Source organism: Xenopus tropicalis, chromosome 10 (assembly GCF_000004195.4).
Source record: "Xenopus tropicalis strain Nigerian chromosome 10, UCB_Xtro_10.0, whole genome shotgun sequence".
Lineage (NCBI taxonomy): Eukaryota > Metazoa > Chordata > Amphibia > Anura > Pipidae > Xenopus > Xenopus tropicalis.
The window spans coordinates 931,847-952,691 of record NC_030686.2 but is presented as its reverse complement, the minus strand read 5'-3'; the positions used below and the strand labels follow the sequence as shown (position 1 = coordinate 952,691).

Below are 20,845 nucleotides of genomic sequence, written 5' to 3'. Positions count from 1 at the left end.
AGAGCTGAGGGTATTTGGCGGACATGGTACAGGGGCAGATAGGAGAGGCTGGGTCAGGGTAAGTGATGGTAGTGGGGCAGATGGCGGAAGTGGAGGAGAGCTGAGGGTATTTGGTGGACATGGTACAGGGGCAGATAGGAGAGGCTGGGTCAGGGTAAGTGATGGTAGTGGGGCAGATGGCGGAAGTGGAGGAGAGCTGAGGGTATTTGGTGGACATGGTACAGGGGCAGATAGGAGAGGCTGGGTCAGGGTAAGTGATGGTAGTGGGGCAGATGGCAGAAGTGGAGGAGAGCAGAGGGTATTTGGTGGACATGGTACAGGGGCAGATAGGAGAGGCTGGGTCAGGGTAAGTGATGGTAGTGGGGCAGATGGCAGAAGTGGAGGAGAGCAGAGGGTAAGTTGCCCATGGGAATTACCCAATTGGATCTCTCACATTTTTTTCCAGGTTGAACCTGAAGGTTCTGGTGACGCTGAGCAAGATGGCGCTGAGCCCTCAGGGCATGAAGGTGGCCCCTCAGGGTGAGCTCCTGGCAGAGGTTCCTCTCCCCAGTGGGACCACCCCGGACTCAGAAGAAGGCTACTTACTGCACCGATCCGTAAGCCACGCCCTCATTGCCCCCGTCCCACCGCCGGCCAATAAGGTCTATGAGGTGTCTGTAGATGCCCATGCCGGCCTGGAGAATAGCGTCCTCCTACAGGTACCGGAGAGGTGCTGCCAGGACCTGGGCCTGGAGGCTGGAAGCAGCACCGAGCTGGAGGTCCAGTTCCAGTTGGACCGGCTGCAGAACTGTATGTACCACGAGGCGGTGGATCGACTCCTGGAGGAGAAGTTGGTTCTCCCAGAACTGTCTAAATGTCGTCTGCCCAACACCCAGGGGACCCCACCCTGGGGGAACCCCAAGCAGCAACTGGCCGCCTCCTACATCTGCGGGTCAGCACCCGGCGCAGAACTGGTACCCCCTCTCCTTATTTATGGGCCCTTCGGAACCGGCAAAACCTTTACTATGGCCAAAGCCGCACTGGAGGTCATCAAACAGCCTGGCACCCGGGTCTTAATCTGCACCCACAATAACAGGTAGGCATCTGGCACCCATTTGTCTCTGTCACCCACCTACCCACCTACTTACCCACTTGTGCAATATCTGTCCCTACAGTACCGGTACCATTATTAGCCCACTTCTACCGAGCGCATCCCTTGCTACCCCACATCTGTCCAGCTGGGGGCAGTGCTTATAGACAGTTCCAAGGGCAGGTTAGCAGAGGGGAGCGTAAAGTACAATGCGCCCCCCCCGCACCCCATTAATGCCATCAAAACACAAACATAAGGCAGATATTAAAGGGGAACTATTGCAATAATAACAATTGTTCCTGAGATAACGAGGTTTCTTGCCCCCCCAGCGCCGCTGATCTCTACGTGCGAGAGCATTTCCACCAATACGTGAGCAGTGGCCACCCGGAAGCCACGCCCCTGAGGGTGAAATACAGGCTTAGCCCCCTGAACAGGACAGACCCGGTCACGCTGCAGTACTGCCCCCTGACACAAGATGGCGCCTCCTTCCTGGTTCCGCCGAGGGAGCTCCTGGAACGCCACCGGATCACCGTCACCACGGCTGTTACCTCCCGGGATCTGGATGTGCCCCGGGGGTTCTTCAGCCACATTCTCCTGGATGAATCTGCCCAGATGCCCGAGCCCGAAGCCCTGATACCCCTGGCACTGGCCGACCACTGCACCCGGGTGGTGATTGCTGGGGACCACATGCAGGAAAGCCCCAGGCTGTTCTACAGGGGGGGTAAAGAGGGCAGAGAGGAGCACACCCTACTTACCCGCCTCTTCTCACATTACCAAGGGGGCAAATCTTCAGTGGCCAAAGGGGCACGTATCGTCTTCCACCAAAACTACCGCTCCGCCCCCGCCATCATCTCCTTCGTGTCCCGCTGCTTCTACGTTGGCCGGGGGGACGGGATTGAAGCCTGCGCCGGAGAGAACGTGGCACCGCCCCCCGGCCAACATGCCCTGGGGCTCTGCCACGCACGGGGGCACTGTACCCGTGAGGGCAACTCCTGGCTCAACCACTCAGAGGTGCTGCAAATAATAGAAGTGATCGGTGATGTGTTGAACCAATGGCCGAAGCACTGGGGGCCTATCAGGAACAGGAGCATCTGTGTCATATCCCAAGGCAGCCAGGTAATTGGTCCAGTCTTGTCCCCACCCACTTTATCGGTCCCACCCCTTCATCTCCCTCATCAGTCTGTCTGTCCCCCTCCCCTACCTGCCACCTTACCCCCTCCCTCACTGTACATCCCCCTCCCTTACTGTACAACCCCCTCCCTCACTGTACATCCCCCTCCCTTACTGTACATCCCCCTCCCTCACTGTACATCCCCCTCCCTCACTGTACATCCCCCTCCCTCACTGTACATCCCCCTCCCTCACTGTACATCCCCCTCCCTCACTGTACATCCCCCTCCCTTACTGTACAACCCCCTCCCTCACTGTACAACCCCCTCCCTCACTGTACATCCCCCTCCCTTACTGTACATCCCCCTCCCTCACTGTACAACCCCCTCCCTCACTGTACAAGCCCCTCCCTCACTGTACAACCCCCTCCCTCACTGTACAAGCCCCTCCCTTACTGTACATTCAGGAAGAGGAACACTTAATTCTTTCTCCTATGTTCTGTACAGGTCCGGCTGATACGCCAGGAACTACGCAAAGTAAAGTTGTCAGATGTCACTGTGACAGACTATCAGAACATTATAGGTATGTGCACGTCATTTCCACCCCCCCCCCCACATATACAGTGTATTTCCTAACTGTGCCCCCCATTCTCCTACTGTAACATCCACTTCACTGTACTATCCACTCCCTAACTGTACTATCCGTTCCCTAACTGTACTATCCACTCCCTAACTGTACTATCCGCTCCCTAACTGTACTATCCGTTCCCTAACTGCACTATCCGTTCCCTAACTGTACTATCCGTTCCCTAACTGTACTATCCGTTCCCTAACTGTACTATCCGTTCCCTAACTGTACTATCCATTCCCTAACTGTACTATCCACTCCCTAACTGTACTATCCGCTCCCTAACTGTACTATCCGCTCCCTAACTGTACTATCCGTTCCCTAACTGTACAATCCACTCCCTAACTGTACTATCCGTTCCCTAACTGTACTATCCGTTCCCTAACTGTACAATCCACTCCCTAACTGTACTATCCGTTCCCTAACTGTACTATCCGTTCCCTAACTGTACTATCCGTTCCCTAACTGTACTATCCGTTCCCTAACTGCACTATCCGTTCCCTAACTGTACTATCCGTTCCCTAACTGCACTATCCGTTCCCTAACTGCACTATCCGTTCCCTAACTGCACTATCCGTTCCCTAACTGCACTATCCGTTCCCTAACTGTACTATCCGTTCCCTAACTGTACTATCCGTTCCCTAACTGTACTATCCGTTCCCTAACTGTACTATCCGCTCCCTAACTGTACTATCCGCTCCCTAACTGCACTATCCGTTCCCTAACTGTACTATCCGTTCCCTAACTGTACAATCCGCTCCCTAACTGTACTATCCGTTCCCTAACTGTACTATCCGTTCCCTAACTGTACTATCCTTTCCCTAACTGTACTATCCCCTCCCTAACTGTACTATCCGTTCTCTAACTGTACTATCCGTTCCCTAACTGCACTATCCGCTCCCTAACTGTAAAATCCGTTCCCTAACTGTACTATCCGTTCCCTAACTGTACTATCCGTTCCCTAACTGTACTATCCGTTCCCTAACTGTACTATCCGTTCCCTAACTGTACTATCCGTTCCCTAACTGTACTATCCTTTCCCTAACTGTACTATCCGTTCCCTAACTGCACTATCCGTTCCCTAACTGCACTATCCGTTCCCTAACTGTACTATCCTTTCCCTAACTGTACTATCCCTCCCTAACTGTACTATCCGTTCTCTAACTGTACTATCCGTTCCCTAACTGCACTATCCGCTCCCTAACTGTAAAAATTCCGTTCCCTAACTTACTATCCTCCCTAACTGTACTATCCGTTCCCTAACTTCTATCCGTTCCAACTACTATCGTTCCCTAACTGTACTATCCGTTCCCTAACTGTACTATCCGTTCCCTACTGTACTATCCGTTCCCTAACTGTACTATCCCTCCCTAACTGTACTATCCGTTCCCTAACTGTACTATCCACTCCCTAACTGTACTATCCGTTCCCTAACTGCACTATCCGTTCCCTAACTGCACTATCCGTTCCCTAACTGCACTATCCGTTCCTAACTGTACTATCCGTTCCCTAACTGTACTATCCGTTCCCTAACTGCACTATCCGTTCCCTAACTGTACAATCCGTTCCCTAACTGTACAATCCACTCCCTAACTGTACTATCCGTTCCCTAACTGTACTATCCATTCCCTAACTGTACTATCCATTCCCTAACTGTACTATCCCCTCCCTAACTGTACTATCCGTTCTCTAACTGTACTATCCGTTCCCTAACTGCACTATCCGTTCCCTAACTGTACAATCCGTTCCCTAACTGCACTATCCACTCCCTAACTGCACTATCCGTTCCCTAACTGTACAATCCATTCCCTAACTGTACTATCCGTTCTCTAACTGTACTATCCGTTCCCTAACTGCACTATCCGTTCCCTAACTGTACAATCCGTTCCCTAACTGTACTATCCACTCCCTAACTGTACAATCCGTTCCCTAACTGCACTATCCGCTCCCTAACTGCACTATCCGCTCCCTAACTGTACTATCCACTCCCTAACTGCACTATCCGTTCCCTAACTGTACTATCCGTTCCCTAACTGTACTATCCACTCCCTAACTGTACAATCCGTTCCCTAACTGCACTATCCGCTCCCTAACTGCACTATCCGCTCCCTAACTGTACTATCCACTCCCTAACTGCACTATCCGCTCCCTAACTGCACTATCCGCTCCCTAACTGTACAATCCGTTCCCTAACTGTACTATCCACTCCCTAACTGTACAATCCGTTCCCTAACTTCACTATCCGCTCCCTAACTGCACTATCCGCTCCCTAACTGTACTATCCACTCCCTAACTGCACTATCCGTTCCCTAACTGTACTATCCGTTCCCTAACTGTACTATCCACTCCCTAACTGTACAATCCGTTCCCTAACTGCACTATCCGCTCCCTAACTGCACTATCCGCTCCCTAACTGTACTATCCACTCCCTAACTGCACTATCCGCTCCCTAACTGCACTATCTGTTCCCTAACTGTACAATCCGTTCCCTAACTGTACTATCCACTCCCTAACTGTACAATCCGTTCCCTAACTGCACTATCCGCTCCCTAACTGCACTATCCGCTCCCTAACTGTACTATCCACTCCCTAACTGCACTATCCGTTCCCTAACTGTACTATCCGTTCCCTAACTGTACTATCCGTTCCCTAACTGTACTATCCACTCCCTAACTGTACAATCCGTTCCCTAACTGCACTATCCGCTCCCTAACTGCACTATCCGCTCCCTAACTGTACAATCCATTCCCTAACTGCACTATCCGTTCCCTAACTGTACTATCCGTTCCCTAACTGTACTATCCATTCCCTAACTGTACTATCCGTTCCCTAACTGCACTATCCGTTCCCTAACTGTACTATCCGTTCCCTAACTGTACTATCCGCTCCCTAACTGTACTATCCGTTCCCTAACTGCACTATCCGTTCCCTAACTGTACTATCCGTTCCCTAACTGTACTATCCGTTCCCTAACTGTACTATCCGTTCCCTAACTGTACTATCCATTCCCTAACTGTACTATCCGCTCCCTAACTGTACTATCCGCTCCCTAACTGTACTATCCGCTCCCTAACTGTACTATCCGTTCCCTAACTGTACAATCCACTCCCTAACTGTACTATCCGTTCCCTAACTGTACTATCCGTTCCCTAACTGTACTATCCGTTCCCTAACTGTACTATCCGTTCCCTAACTGTACTATCCGTTCCCTAACTGTACTATCCGTTCCCTAACTGTACTATCCGTTCCCTAACTGCACTATCCGTTCCCTAACTGTACTATCCGTTCCCTAACTGCACTATCCGTTCCCTAACTGCACTATCCGTTCCCTAACTGCACTATCCGTTCCCTAACTGCACTATCCGTTCCCTAACTGCACTATCCGTTCCCTAACTGTACTATCCGTTCCCTAACTGTACTATCCGTTCCCTAACTGTACTATCCGTTCCCTAACTGTACTATCCGCTCCCTAACTGTACTATCCGCTCCCTAACTGCACTATCCGTTCCCTAACTGTACTATCCGTTCCCTAACTGTACAATCCGCTCCCTAACTGTACTATCCGTTCCCTAACTGTACTATCCGTTCCCTAACTGTACTATCCTTTCCCTAACTGTACTATCCCCTCCCTAACTGTACTATCCGTTCTCTAACTGTACTATCCGTTCCCTAACTGCACTATCCGCTCCCTAACTGTAAAATCCGTTCCCTAACTGTACTATCCGTTCCCTAACTGTACTATCCGTTCCCTAACTGTACTATCCGTTCCCTAACTGTACTATCCGTTCCCTAACTGTACTATCCGTTCCCTAACTGTACTATCCGTTCCCTAACTGTACTATCCACTCCCTAACTGTACTATCCGTTCCCTAACTGTACTATCCACTCCCTAACTGTACTATCCGTTCCCTAACTGCACTATCCGTTCCCTAACTGCACTATCCGTTCCCTAACTGCACTATCCGTTCCCTAACTGTACTATCCGTTCCCTAACTGTACTATCCGTTCCCTAACTGCACTATCCGTTCCCTAACTGTACAATCCGTTCCCTAACTGTACAATCCACTCCCTAACTGTACTATCCGTTCCCTAACTGTACTATCCATTCCCTAACTGTACTATCCATTCCCTAACTGTACTATCCCCTCCCTAACTGTACTATCCGTTCTCTAACTGTACTATCCGTTCCCTAACTGCACTATCCGTTCCCTAACTGTACAATCCGTTCCCTAACTGCACTATCCACTCCCTAACTGCACTATCCGTTCCCTAACTGTACAATCCATTCCCTAACTGTATTATCCGTTCTCTAACTGTACTATCCGTTCCCTAACTGCACTATCCGTTCCCTAACTGTACAATCCGTTCCCTAACTGTACTATCCACTCCCTAACTGTACAATCCGTTCCCTAACTGCACTATCCGCTCCCTAACTGCACTATCCGCTCCCTAACTGTACTATCCACTCCCTAACTGCACTATCCGTTCCCTAACTGTACTATCCGTTCCCTAACTGTACTATCCACTCCCTAACTGTACAATCCGTTCCCTAACTGCACTATCCGCTCCCTAACTGCACTATCCGCTCCCTAACTGTACTATCCACTCCCTAACTGCACTATCCGCTCCCTAACTGCACTATCCGCTCCCTAACTGTACAATCCGTTCCCTAACTGTACTATCCACTCCCTAACTGTACAATCCGTTCCCTAACTGCACTATCCGCTCCCTAACTGCACTATCCGCTCCCTAACTGTACTATCCACTCCCTAACTGCACTATCCGTTCCCTAACTGTACTATCCGTTCCCTAACTGTACTATCCACTCCCTAACTGTACAATCCGTTCCCTAACTGCACTATCCGCTCCCTAACTGCACTATCCGCTCCCTAACTGTACTATCCACTCCCTAACTGCACTATCCGCTCCCTAACTGCACTATCTGTTCCCTAACTGTACAATCCGTTCCCTAACTGTACTATCCACTCCCTAACTGTACAATCCGTTCCCTAACTGCACTATCCGCTCCCTAACTGCACTATCCGCTCCCTAACTGTACTATCCACTCCCTAACTGCACTATCCGCTCCCTAACTGCACTATCTGTTCCCTAACTGTACAATCCGTTCCCTAACTGTACTATCCACTCCCTAACTGTACAATCCGTTCCCTAACTGCACTATCCGCTCCCTAACTGCACTATCCGCTCCCTAACTGTACTATCCACTCCCTAACTGCACTATCCGTTCCCTAACTGTACTATCCGTTCCCTAACTGTACTATCCGTTCCCTAACTGTACTATCCACTCCCTAACTGTACAATCCGTTCCCTAACTGCACTATCCGCTCCCTAACTGCACTATCCGCTCCCTAACTGTACAATCCATTCCCTAACTGCACTATCCGTTCCCTAACTGTACTATCCGTTCCCTAACTGTACTATCCATTCCCTAACTGTACTATCCGTTCCCTAACTGCACTATCCGTTCCCTAACTGTACTATCCGTTCCCTAACTGTACTATCCACTCCCTAACTGCACTATCCACTCCCTAACTGTACTATCCGTTCCCTAACTGTACTATCCACTCCCTAACTGCACTATCCACTCCCTAACTGTACTATCCGTTCCCTAACTGCACTATCCGCTCCCTAACTGCACTATCCGCTCCCTAACTGTACAATCCATTCCCTAACTGCACTATCCGTTCCCTAACTGTACTATCCATTCCCTAACTGTACAATCCATTCCCTAACTGCACTATCCATTCCCTAACTGTACTATCCATTCCCTAACTGTACAATCCATTCCCTAACTGCACTATCCATTCCCTAACTGCACAATCTACTCCATCAATGCACAATCTATTGTATCAGTCCACCCTTTCACCCTTACTTTGCCCCTAACCCCCCACTTGTGCTGTTTGTGCAGGGGGTGAGTTCCGGGTGATTATCCTGAGCACGGTGCAGACAGTCGACAGCCTCCCTTCCCTCTCTTCGTGCCCCCGCTCCTTTGGCCTCGACTTCTTCTGCGACCCCCGCATTCTCAACACGATTCTGACCCGAGCCCGCTCTCAGGTGGTTGTGGTGGGAGACATGGTGGCCCTGTGCTCCTTTGGGGAATGCAGCCGAATATGGAGGCGCTACTTGGGGGAATGTGTGGAAGGGGGCAGTGCCAAACCCCCAGGTCTCACCGTGGAGGAGATCAAGCAAGTGGTGCGCGAGCTGCAGGCCTGGAGGGAAGCCCCCCCAGAGGAGGAAGAGGACGGGGACCCCTGGGTATCAGAGATGGACATGAGCTGTGAGGACTCCATTTTGGAGGAGCTGCTGGAGTGCAAGACGGAGGCCTGTGTGACGCTGTCGGAGGAGGGGATGCTGGAGGTCCGCTCAGAGCCGCCCCCCCAGGGCAGGAGGGACCCCTACACCGCCTTCCCCGAGCCCCAGCTGGCACAGTACCTCCTCATGCAGCCCAACGTGTACAAGAGGTGCCTCCTGCACAAGGACCACTTCGACCGGGGCTACGCCCTCACCCTGACCGACTGCCCCCCGGGCCGTATTCACATCAACGGCAGGGTCAACTGCGGCCTGGCATTCAGCGGAGACCAAGTCGTGGTCCAAATTCTGCCCGACACCGACCCAAAGGCAGGGAAAGTGGTGGGGGTGCTGAAGGCGTCGGAGGAGGAGCGCCGCTTCCTCTGCTTCATGGACCCCCACGACTGCAGCATCATGATCCCTGTCGAAAGATCCATTACCAAGATCTTCTGTCCGGTTCTGAAAGGGAACCCAGTGCGGGTGCCGATCCGCCAGTACCGCGACCGACAGATGCGCACGCTGAAATGCGAGCCGCTGACCCCGGGTATGCGCCGGAGCCAACTCTTTGTGGTGCAAGTCATCGCCTGGCGCAAGGGGTTCTACTACCCCCTGGGCATTGTCACCCGCATCCTGCGCCCCATCCAGCGATTGGACGACGGCCTCGAGGTGCTGGATTTGGAGTTCGGAGTCACCGGCACCGGGCAGTACCCCCTAGGGGCATCCGAGGAAGCCTCCAGACTGTGCAGGGAAGCCCAGGTGGAGGTGGGCCGCAGAGACTGCCGGAACATTCTGACCTTCACAGTGGATCCCAGAGATGCCAAAGACCTGGATGATGCCATCTCCGTGCAGGAACGGGACGGGCACTATGAGATTGGGGTTCACATCACCGACCTGGCGAGCGTCATTCCCCCTGGGGGCGACTTGGACAGAGAAGCCATGAGAAGAGGGGTGACATTTTACTCCCCAAAACGGGAAGCTGCCCATATGCTGCCCGTGCCAATGTGCACCGCCCGCTGCAGCCTGAAGCCCCTCTGTGAGCGCCGGGCACTCTCCCTCTTTGTTCTGGTGGAGAAGGAAACGGACTGGATGGTGAGCGGGCACTTGTGCCAGTCTGTCATTTCCTCCGACCGCCAACTGTCGTACGAGGAGGCAAACGCCATCCTGGCCGACCAGGGAAGCCACTCGGCATTCGGCAGCGTAGAGGGCTGCCTGGCGGCGTGTTGGCATTTCTCACAGGTTCACCGTGCCCACCGCCTGCAGGAAGCTGCCACTTACAAACAGCCGGACGAAAAGTGCCCCCCCGGGGCCCGAAAGGCCCAGATGATGATCGAGGAGATGATGATTCTGTACAACAGCTGGGTGGCAGATTTCCTCACCGGCAAAGACTCGGCCATGGATCTGGTGCCAGTGCGATGCCAGGCGCCCCCCACCCTGCGCAAGATCCAAGAGCTGAGGGACAAGTTCAGCCACTTACTGCCCCTCTCCTCATACCTCTCCCACCACCTGCTGGAAGCCCCCGAGAGCCCAGGCCCCGCCCCCGAGAGCCCAGGCCTCGCCCCCGAGCAGCGCATCACCGTATTTACCCCGGTGTGGCAGCAGATAGAAGAGTGCGCGGCGAGAGGCGATTACGACGGTGCCCGCGACCTCCTGTTAACGGATGATCTGCACCCAGAATTGTGCCACGCTGTGCGCGAGTTCCGCAGGAACCTGGGGCGGGCAAGCACCATCCGCTCGGGCACTGCCGATGCCACGGGCCATTACTCCCTCCAGCTGTGGGCATACACATGGGCATCCTCGCCACTTCGCAGGTATTTGGATATTGTTGTGCAGAGGCTCCTGCAGGGAATCCTCGTTGGCTTGGTGCCCCCCGTTGCCCCCAAGGACATGGACTTCCTGTGCCACCACTTTGAGAGGAAGGTGCATCAGGCCGCATCCTATGAAAGGAAGGGCTTGGCCATGGAGCTGGCGCTGGCACTCAGGGGAAGAGGGCAGCAGAAGCTGGCAGTGGTGGTCTCTGTAGATGCCGCCGGCAGTAGCTTCCAGCTGGTTTTCCCCATGAATGGAGACTCTCTGGCCGCCCCAATGAAGGTGGAATACCGCTACCTGCAGCTGGCACAGCAGCCCGAGGGCATCCCCGGCGGGGTCCGCTTGTCCTGGAGGCGCAGGGTCTATTGTTACCACACTTACCGGGAAAAGCCCCTCGGGCACAAGCGGCGCAGCGACATCACCACATTCAGTGCCAGGGCCTGGTACGATGCCCTCTATGCCCTCAGCCTCAGCGACCCCGGGCAGGCACTGTGCACCCTGCATAAGGGGGTGGAGGTGGCAGAGGATGGTGCCGAGGTGCAGCAGAGCAGCTGCGGGCATCACACCAACCTGACCCTGGAACTGAAACCCGGGGACACCCTACCCGTCCAGCTGTGCAGCGCCCAGGAGCGGGGCATCCCCATGCCAAGGCCTCAGCTCTTCTCTCCCACCCCGGGCATCCACATCTGCCTGGAACATTCCGAGAGCCCGGTGGATTGTTTCTCCGGCCTGGCACACCGTGCCCCCCTGCGTTGCTATGGGAATGCTCAGGAATACCAGGCAGTGTGGGGGCCTCTCTGTGCCATGGAAGCTGCCATGTCGGCTGTCGGAGAAGGGAATGCAGTTGTGCTGAGGAACGTGCCAATCCGGTGGCACAATAAGGACACAGGCGGGGGGCCGGCAAGGAAAGGGTCCTTCAAACTAACCCCGCCCCTCATTGCAGACTGTGAGTTGGACATGGACTTCCAGAACTGCTACCTGTGCCTGCGCATGGAGGGGCTACAAGGGGCCCAGGCAGAGTCGCCCCTGGACTCGCACCTCTACACCTGGGTGGCACATTGCCTGACGGACCCCTCCAACCATGTGACCGAGGAGCACGGCGGCGCCGTCACTTTCCACCTCCACCAACGGCCCAATCAGGAGATCCCAGAGGCCGTTCTGCACAGCGACAACAGCTTCACCGTAGAACTGATCCCCAAGCTCCTCCCAGACATGTGAGTCATATGGGGGTGGGGCAACTGGATTATGGGCGGCATCTCTGTATTATACATATGGCAGTGCCACACCCCCATGCAACATCAGTACTGTGTATACACAGGAAGTAGGGACAGTCACCCAGGAAATACACTCCCCCATGTACAGGAAGTAGAGACAGTCACATGGGTGCCAGGTAATACACTCCCCCATGTACAGGAAGTAGAGACAGTCACATGGGTACCAGGAAATACACTCCCCCGTGTACAGGAAGTAGAGACAGTCACATGGGTACCAGGAAATACACTCCCTCGTGTACAGGAAGTAGAGACAGTCACATGGGTACCAGGAAATACACTCCCCCATGTACAGGAAGTAGAGACAGTCACATGGGTACCAGGAAATACACTCCCTCGTGTACAGGAAGTAGAGACAGTTACATGAGTACCAGGAAACACACTCCCCCATGTACAGGAAGTAGAGACAGTCACATGGGTACCAGGAAATACACTCCCCCGTGTACAGGAAGTAGAGACAGTTACATGAGTACCAGGAAACACACTCCCCCATGTACAGGAAGTAGAGACAGTCACATGGGTGCCAGGATTGTGTGACCCCCTTTTGTTTTTCAGACGTAAAGAGGCTGCATTGGACCAGATGAAAGAGGCATCAGAACTGGCTAAGAACATTGTCCTGGGGAAACGGGTCACTGAGACTGGTGAGTAATGTCTGGTTGGTGTAGTAACTCCAGAAGCACTGCCCCAGGGGGGCAATAATGTGGCATACGGGGAATGGAAACTTGAAGGAATGAATATGGGGCAGTAGAAGGCCGAGTATGGGGCAGTAGAAGGCCGAGTATGGGGCAGTACAAGGCCGAGTATGGGGCAGTAGAAGGCCGAGTATGGGGCAGTAGAAGGCCGAGTATGGGGCAGTAGAAGGCCGAGTATGGGGCAGTAGAAGGCCGAGTATGGGGCAGTACAAGGCCGCGTATGGGGCAGTACAAGGCCGAGTATGGGGCAGTACAAGGCCGAGTATGGGGCAGTACAAGGCCGAGTATGGGGCAGTACAAGGCCGAGTATGGGGCAGTACAGGGCCGAGTATGGGGCAGTACAGGGCCGAGTATGGGGCAGTACAAGGCCGAGTATGGGGCAGTACAAGGCCGAGTATGGGGCAGTACAAGGCCGAGTATGGGGCAGTACAAGGCCGAGTATGGGGCAGTACAAGGCCGAGTATGGGGCAGGACAAGGCCGAGTATGGGGCAGTAGAAGGCCGAGTATGGGGCAGTAGAAGGCCGAGTATGGGGCAGTAGAAGGCCGAGTATGGGGCAGTAGAAGGCCGAGTATGGGGCAGTAGAAGGCCGAGTATGGGGCAGTAGAAGGCCGAGTATGGGGCAGTAGAAGGCCGAGTATGGGGCAGTAGAAGGCCGAGTATGGGGCAGTAGAAGGCCGAGTATGGGGCAGTAGAAGGCCGAGTATGGGGCAGTAGAAGGCCGAGTATGGGGCAGTAGAAGGCCGAGTATGGGGCAGTAGAAGGCCGAGTATGGGGCAGTAGAAGGCCGAGTATGGGGCAGTAGAAGGCCGAGTATGGGGCAGTAGAAGGCCGAGTATGGGGCAGTAGAAGGCCGAGTATGGGGCAGTAGAAGGCCGAGTATGGGGCAGTAGAAGGCCGAGTATGGGGCAGTAGAAGGCCGAGTATGGGGCAGTAGAAGGCCGAGTATGGGGCAGTACTGCTATTTGCCTATTTCCACAGACATCACTACGTTCCGGAATGAGAGGAATTTCGACATTCCGGGGTTGGGTCGGGGGTTGAACCCCAGCCAGAGGGAGGCCGTGCAGTCTGCACTCAGGGGCCCTTTCACTCTCATCCAGGGGCCCCCGGGTAAGTGAAAAGCTGGAATTGGGCTGATTAAAGGGATAGTTCCCCTTTAAACTAACTATAAGTCATATTCCAACTGGCAATTGGCTTTATTTTTTTGTTTAAATTATTGAGCTCTGGAATTGCAGCAGCTAACTAGTTGCTAGGGGCCAGTTTACCCTAGTAACCAAACAGTAAGAGACTGGAAGGGAAGTAGGAGAGGCCTGAAGAGAACAATAAGGAATAAAAAGTAACAGTAACAATAAAACTGGAGCCTCACAGAGCAATAGGGTTTGGCTGCCGGGGTCAGTGACCCCCATTTGAAAGCTGCAAAGAGTCAGAAGAAGGCTGTCTCTCCCCAGTGTTCCTCTGAGGGCTTGCTCCCCTGAGTATGAGTGCTCTCTCTCATTATCCCTCACTCACGGCCTAGGCTGTCTCTCTCCTGAGGGCTTGCTCCCCTGAGTATGAGTGCTCTCTCTCATTATCCCTCACTCATGGCCTAGGCTGTCTCTCTCCTGAGGGCTTGCTCCCCTGAGTATGAGTGCTCTCTCTCATTATCCCTCACTCATGGCCTAGGCTGTCTCTCTCCTGAGGGCTTTCTCCCCTGAGTATGAGTGCTCTCTCTCATTATCCCTCACTCATGGCCTAGGCTGTCTCTCTCCTGAGGGCTTGCTCCCCTGAGTACGAGTGCTCTCTCTCATTATCCCTCACTCATGGCCTAGGCTGTCTCTCTCCTGAGGGCTTGCTCCCCTGAGTATGAGTGCTCTCTCTCATTATCCCTCACTCATGGCCTAGGCTGTCTCTTTCCTGAGGGCTTGCTCCCCTGAGTACGAGTGCTCTCTCTCATTATCCCTCACTCATGGCCTAGGCTGTCTCTTTCCTGAGGGCTTGCTCCCCTGAGTATGAGTGCTCCCTCTCATTATCCCTCACTCATGGCCTAGGCTGTCTCTCTCCTGAGGGCTTGCTCCCCTGAGTATGAGTGCTCTCTCTCATTATCTCTCACTCACGGCCTAGGCTGTCTCTTCCCTGTGTTCCTCTGAGGGCTTGCTCCCCTGAGTATGAGTGCTCTCTCTCTCATTATCCCTCACTCACGACCTAGGCTGTCTCTCTCCTGAGGGCTTGCTCCCCTGAGTATGAGTGCTCTCTCTCTCATTATCCCTCACTCACGACCTAGGCTGTCTCTCTCCTGAGGGCTTGCTCCCCTGAGTATGAGTGCTCTCTCTCTCATTATCCCTCACTCACGACCTAGGCTGTCTCTCTCCTGAGGGCTTGCTCCCCTGAGTATGAGCTCTCTCTCTCTCTCTCCTGAGGGCTTGCTCCCCTGAGTACGAGTGCTCTCTCTCTCTCTCTCTCCTGAGGGCTTGCTCCCCTGAGTATGAGCGCTCTCTCTCTCTCTCTCCTGAGGGCTTGCTCCCCTGAGTATGAGCGCTCTCTCTCTGTCTCTCTCCTGAGGGCTTGCTCCCCTGAGTATGAGCGCTCTCTCTCTCCTGAGGGCTTGCTCCCCTGAGTATGAGCGCTCTCTCTCTCTCCTGAGGGCTTGCTCCCCTGAGTATGAGCGCTCTCTCTCTCTCCTGAGGGCTTGCTCCCCTGAGTACGAGTGCTCTCTCTCATTATCCCTCACTCATGGCCTAGGCTGTCTCTTTCCTGAGGGCTTGCTCCCCTGAGTATGAGTGCTCTCTCTCTCATTATCCCTCACTCACGACCTAGGCTGTCTCTCTCCTGAGGGCTTGCTCCCCTGAGTATGAGCGCTCTCTCTCTCCTGAGGGCTTGCTCCCCTGAGTATGAGCTCTCTCTCTGTCTCTCTCCTGAGGGCTTGCTCCCCTGAGTACGAGTGCTCTCTGTCTCTCTCCTGAGGGCTTGCTCCCCTGAGTATGAGCGCTCTCTCTCTCCTGAGGGCTTGCTCCCCTGAGTATGAGCGCTCTCTCTCTCCTGAGGGCTTGCTCCCCTGAGTATGAGCGCTCTCTCTCTCCTGAGGGCTTGCTCCCCTGAGTATGAGCTCTCTCTCTGTCTCTCTCCTGAGGGCTTGCTCCCCTGAGTATGAGCACTCTCTCTCTCTCTCCTGAGGGCTTGCTCCCCTGAGTATGAGCGCTCTCTCTCTCCTGAGGGCTTGCTCCCCTGAGTATGAGCGCTCTCTCTCATTATCCCTCACTCATGGCCTAGGCTGTCTCTTTCCTGAGGGCTTGCTCCCCTGAGTACGAGTGCTCTCTCTCATTATCCCTCACTCATGGCCTAGGCTGTCTCTTTCCTGAGGGCTTGCTCCCCTGAGTATGAGTGCTCTCTCTCATTATCCCTCACTCATGGCCTAGGCTGTCTCTCTCCTGAGGGCTTGCTCCCCTGAGTATGAGTGCTCTCTCTCATTATCTCTCACTCACGGCCTAGGCTGTCTCTTCCCTGTGTTCCTCTGAGGGCTTGCTCCCCTGAGTATGAGTGCTCTCTCTCTCATTATCCCTCACTCACGACCTAGGCTGTCTCTCTCCTGAGGGCTTGCTCCCCTGAGTATGAGTGCTCTCTCTCTCATTATCCCTCACTCACGACCTAGGCTGTCTCTCTCCTGAGGGCTTGCTCCCCTGAGTATGAGTGCTCTCTCTCTCATTATCCCTCACTCACGACCTAGGCTGTCTCTCTCCTGAGGGCTTGCTCCCCTGAGTACGAGTGCTCTCTCTCTCTCTCTCTCCTGAGGGCTTGCTCCCCTGAGTATGAGCGCTCTCTCTCTCTCCTGAGGGCTTGCTCCCCTGAGTATGAGCGCTCTCTCTCTGTCTCTCTCCTGAGGGCTTGCTCCCCTGAGTATGAGCGCTCTCTCTCTCCTGAGGGCTTGCTCCCCTGAGTATGAGCGCTCTCTCTCTCCTGAGGGCTTGCTCCCCTGAGTATGAGCGCTCTCTCTCTCTCCTGAGGGCTTGCTCCCCTGAGTACGAGTGCTCTCTCTCATTATCCCTCACTCATGGCCTAGGCTGTCTCTTTCCTGAGGGCTTGCTCCCCTGAGTATGAGTGCTCTCTCTCTCATTATCCCTCACTCACGACCTAGGCTGTCTCTCTCCTGAGGGCTTGCTCCCCTGAGTATGAGCGCTCTCTCTCTCCTGAGGGCTTGCTCCCCTGAGTATGAGCTCTCTCTCTGTCTCTCTCCTGAGGGCTTGCTCCCCTGAGTACGAGTGCTCTCTGTCTCTCTCCTGAGGGCTTGCTCCCCTGAGTATGAGCGCTCTCTCTCTCCTGAGGGCTTGCTCCCCTGAGTATGAGCGCTCTCTCTCTCCTGAGGGCTTGCTCCCCTGAGTATGAGCGCTCTCTCTCTCCTGAGGGCTTGCTCCCCTGAGTATGAGCTCTCTCTCTGTCTCTCTCCTGAGGGCTTGCTCCCCTGAGTATGAGCACTCTCTCTCTCTCTCCTGAGGGCTTGCTCCCCTGAGTATGAGCGCTCTCTCTCTCCTGAGGGCTTGCTCCCCTGAGTATGAGCGCTCTCTCTCTCTCTCTCTCTCAGGGACAGGAAAGACTGTTGTCGGGGTTCATATCATTTATTGGTTCCACCAGATGAACCAGGGGGCGGTTCCGCCATGTGCGCAGGAAGGGGAGGGGCCGGACAGGAAGCTGCTCATGTATTGTGGCCCCTCCAACAAGTCGGTGGATGTTCTTGCAGGTAAGGGGGGGGCAAAATGGGGTTCAGTGGGGGGGGGGGGGGAAGTGTCTCCATGGGAAATTAATAAATGATATATAGGGGGCCCCTCTGTGTATGTATATAGGGGCCCCTCTGTGTGTGTATATAGGGGCCCCTCTGTGTGTGTATATAGGGGCCCCTCTGTGTGTATATAGGGGGCCCCTCTGTGTGTGTATATAGGGGGCCCCTCTGTGTGTGTATATAGGGGCCCCTCTGTGTGTATATAGGGGGCCCCTCTGTGTGTGTATATAGGGGGCCCCTCTGTGTGTGTATATAGGGGGCCCCTCTGTGTGTGTGTATATAGGGGGCCCTCTGTGTGTGTGTATATAGGGGGCCCCTCTGTGTGTGTGTATATAGGGGGCCCTCTGTGTGTGTATATAGGGGGCCCCTCTGTGTGTGTATATAGGGGGCCCCTCTGTGTGTGTGTATATAGGGGGCCCTCTGTGTGTGTGTATATAGGGGGCCCCTCTGTGTGTGTGTATATAGGGGGCCCTCTGTGTGTGTATATAGGGGGCCCCTCTGTGTGTGTATATAGGGGCCCCTCTGTGTGTGTATATAGGGGCCCCTCTGTGTGTATATAGGGGGCCCCTCTGTGTGTGTATATAGGGGGCCCCTCTGTGTGTGTATATAGGGGGCCCCTCTGTGTGTGTGTGTATATAGGGGGCCCCTCTGTGTGTGTGTATATAGGGGGCCCCTCTGTGTGTGTATATAGGGGCCCCTCTGTGTGTATATAGGGGGCCCCTCTGTGTGTGTATATAGGGGGCCCCTCTGTGTGTGTATATAGGGGGCCCCTCTGTGTGTGTGTATATAGGGGGCCCTCTGTGTGTGTGTATATAGGGGGCCCCTCTGTGTGTGTGTATATAGGGGGCCCTCTGTGTGTGTATATAGGGGGCCCCTCTGTGTGTGTATATAGGGGGCCCCTCTGTGTGTGTGTATATAGGGGGCCCCTCTGTGTGTGTGTATATAGGGGGCCCCTCTGTGTGTGTATATAGGGGGCCCCTCTGTGTGTGTGTATATAGGGGGCCCCTCTGTGTGTGTATATAGGGGGCCCCTCTGTGTGTGTGTATATAGGGGGCCCCTCTGTGTGTGTGTATATAGGGGGCCCCTCTGTGTGTGTGTATATAGGGGGCCCCTCTGTGTGTGTATATAGGGGGCCCCTCTGTGTGTGTATATAGGGGGCCCCTCTGTGTGTGTGTATATAGGGGGCCCCTCTGTGTGTGTGTATATAGGGGGCCCTCTGTGTGTGTATAGGGGCCCCTGTGTGTATATAGGGGGCCCCTCTGTGTGTGTATATAGGGGGCCCTCTGTGTGTGTATATAGGGGGCCCCTCTGTGTGTGTGTATATAGGGGGCCCCTCTGTGTGTGTATATAGGGGGCCCCTCTGTGTGTGTGTATATAGGGGGCCCCTCTGTGTGTGTGTATATAGGGGGCCCCTCTGTGTGTGTATATAGGGGGCCCCTCTGTGTGTGTATATAGGGGGCCCCTCTGTGTGTGTGTATATAGGGGGCCCCTCTGTGTGTGTATATAGGGGGCCCCTCTGTGTGTGTGTATATAGGGGGCCCCTCTGTGTGTGTATATAGGGGGCCCCTCTGTGTGTGTGTATATAGGGGGCCCCTCTGTGTGTGTGTATATAGGGGGCCCCTCTGTGTGTGTATATAGGGGGCCCCTCTGTGTGTGTATATAGGGGGCCCCTCTGTGTGTGTATATAGGGGGCCCCTCTGTGTGTGTGTATATAGGGGGCCCCTCTGTGTGTGTGTATATAGGGGGCCCCTCTGTGTGTGTATATAGGGGGCCCTCTGTGTGTGTATATAGGGGGCCCTCTGTGTGTGTATATAGGGGGCCCCTCTGTGTGTGTGTATATAGGGGGCCCCTCTGTGTGTGTATATAGGGGGCCCCTCTGTGTGTGTGTATATAGGGGGCCCCTCTGTGTGTGTATATAGGGGGCCCTCTGTGTGTGTGTATATAGGGGGCCCCTCTGTGTGTGTATATAGGGGGCCCTCTGTGTGTGTATATAGGGGGCCGCCTCTGTGTGTGTGTATATAGGGGGCCCCTCTGTGTGTGTATATAGGGGGCCCCTCTGTGTGTGTGTATATAGGGGGCCCTCTGTGTGTGTATATAGGGGCCCCTCTGTGTGTGTATATAGGGGGCCCCTCTGTGTGTGTATATAGGGGGCCCTCTGTGTGTGTATATAGGGGGCCCTCTGTGTGTGTGTATATAGGGGGCCCCTCTGTGTGTGTATATAGGGGGCCCTCTGTGTGTGTATATAGGGGGCCCTCTGTGTGTGTATATAGGGGGCCCTCTGTTGTGTGTATATAGGGGGCCCTCTGTGTGTGTATATAGGGGGCCCCTGTGTGTGTGTATATAGGGGGCCCCCTCTGTGGTGTGTATATAGGGGGCCCTCTGTGTGTGTATATAGGGGGCCCTCTGTGTGTGTATATAGGGGGCCCTCTGTGTGTGTATATAGGGGGCCCCTGTGTGTGTGTATATAGGGGGCCCCTCTGTGTGTGTATATAGGGGGCCCCTCTGTGTGTGTATATAGGGGGCCCTCTGTGTGTGTATATATATAGGGGGCCCTCTGTGTGTGTATATAGGGGGCCCTCTGTGTGTGTATATATATATAGGGGGCCCCTCTGTGTGTGTATATAGGGGGCCCTCTGTGTGTGTATATATATAGGGGGCCCCTCTGTGTGTGTATATAGGGGGCCCCTCTGTGTGTGTGTATATAGGGGGCCCCTCTGTGTGTGTATATAGGGGGCCCCTCTGTGTGTGTATATAGGGGGCCCCTCTGTGTGTGTATATAGGGGGCCCCTCTGTGTGTGTATATAGGGGGCCCCTCTGTGTGTGTATATAGGGGGCCCCTCTGTGTGTGTGTATATAGGGGCCCCTCTGTGTGTGTGTATATAGGGGGCCCCTCTGTGTGTGTATATAGGGGGCCCCTCTGTGTGTGTATATAGGGGGCCCCTCTGTGTGTGTGTATATAGGGGGCCCCTCTGTGTAGGGCCTGTGTATATAGGGGGCCCCTCTGTGTGTGTATATAGGGGGCCCCTCTGTGTGTGTATATAGGGGGCCCCTCTGTGTGTGTGTATATAGGGGGCCCTCTGTGTGTGTATATAGGGGGCCCCTCTGTGTGTGTATATAGGGGGCCCCTCTGGTGTGTGTATATAGGGGGCCCCTCTGTGTGTGTGTATATAGGGGGCCCCTCTGTGTGTGTATATAGGGGGCCCTCTGTGTGTGTG

The 20,845-nt window shown here is 54.3% G+C and overlaps 1 protein-coding gene across 2 annotated transcripts in view; it reads left to right on the top strand.

Moving 5' to 3' along the window:
- Positions 1-20,845, top strand: part of helz2 (helicase with zinc finger 2, transcriptional coactivator) — a 45,932-nt gene that overhangs the window by 7,040 nt on the left and 18,047 nt on the right. For both annotated transcript variants that reach the window (XR_004220645.1, XM_031894469.1), the window contains exons 5-11: positions 446-1,075; positions 1,399-2,185; positions 2,686-2,761; positions 8,736-12,135; positions 12,748-12,833; positions 13,865-13,993; positions 17,436-17,591. Coding sequence is in view for 1 of the 2 variants with exons in the window: in XM_031894469.1 (XP_031750329.1) it covers positions 446-1,075; positions 1,399-2,185; positions 2,686-2,761; positions 8,736-12,135; positions 12,748-12,833; positions 13,865-13,993; positions 17,436-17,591 (5,264 nt within the window). In the remaining variant the exon portion in view is untranslated. The remainder of the gene's footprint in view (positions 1-445; positions 1,076-1,398; positions 2,186-2,685; positions 2,762-8,735; positions 12,136-12,747; positions 12,834-13,864; positions 13,994-17,435; positions 17,592-20,845) is intronic.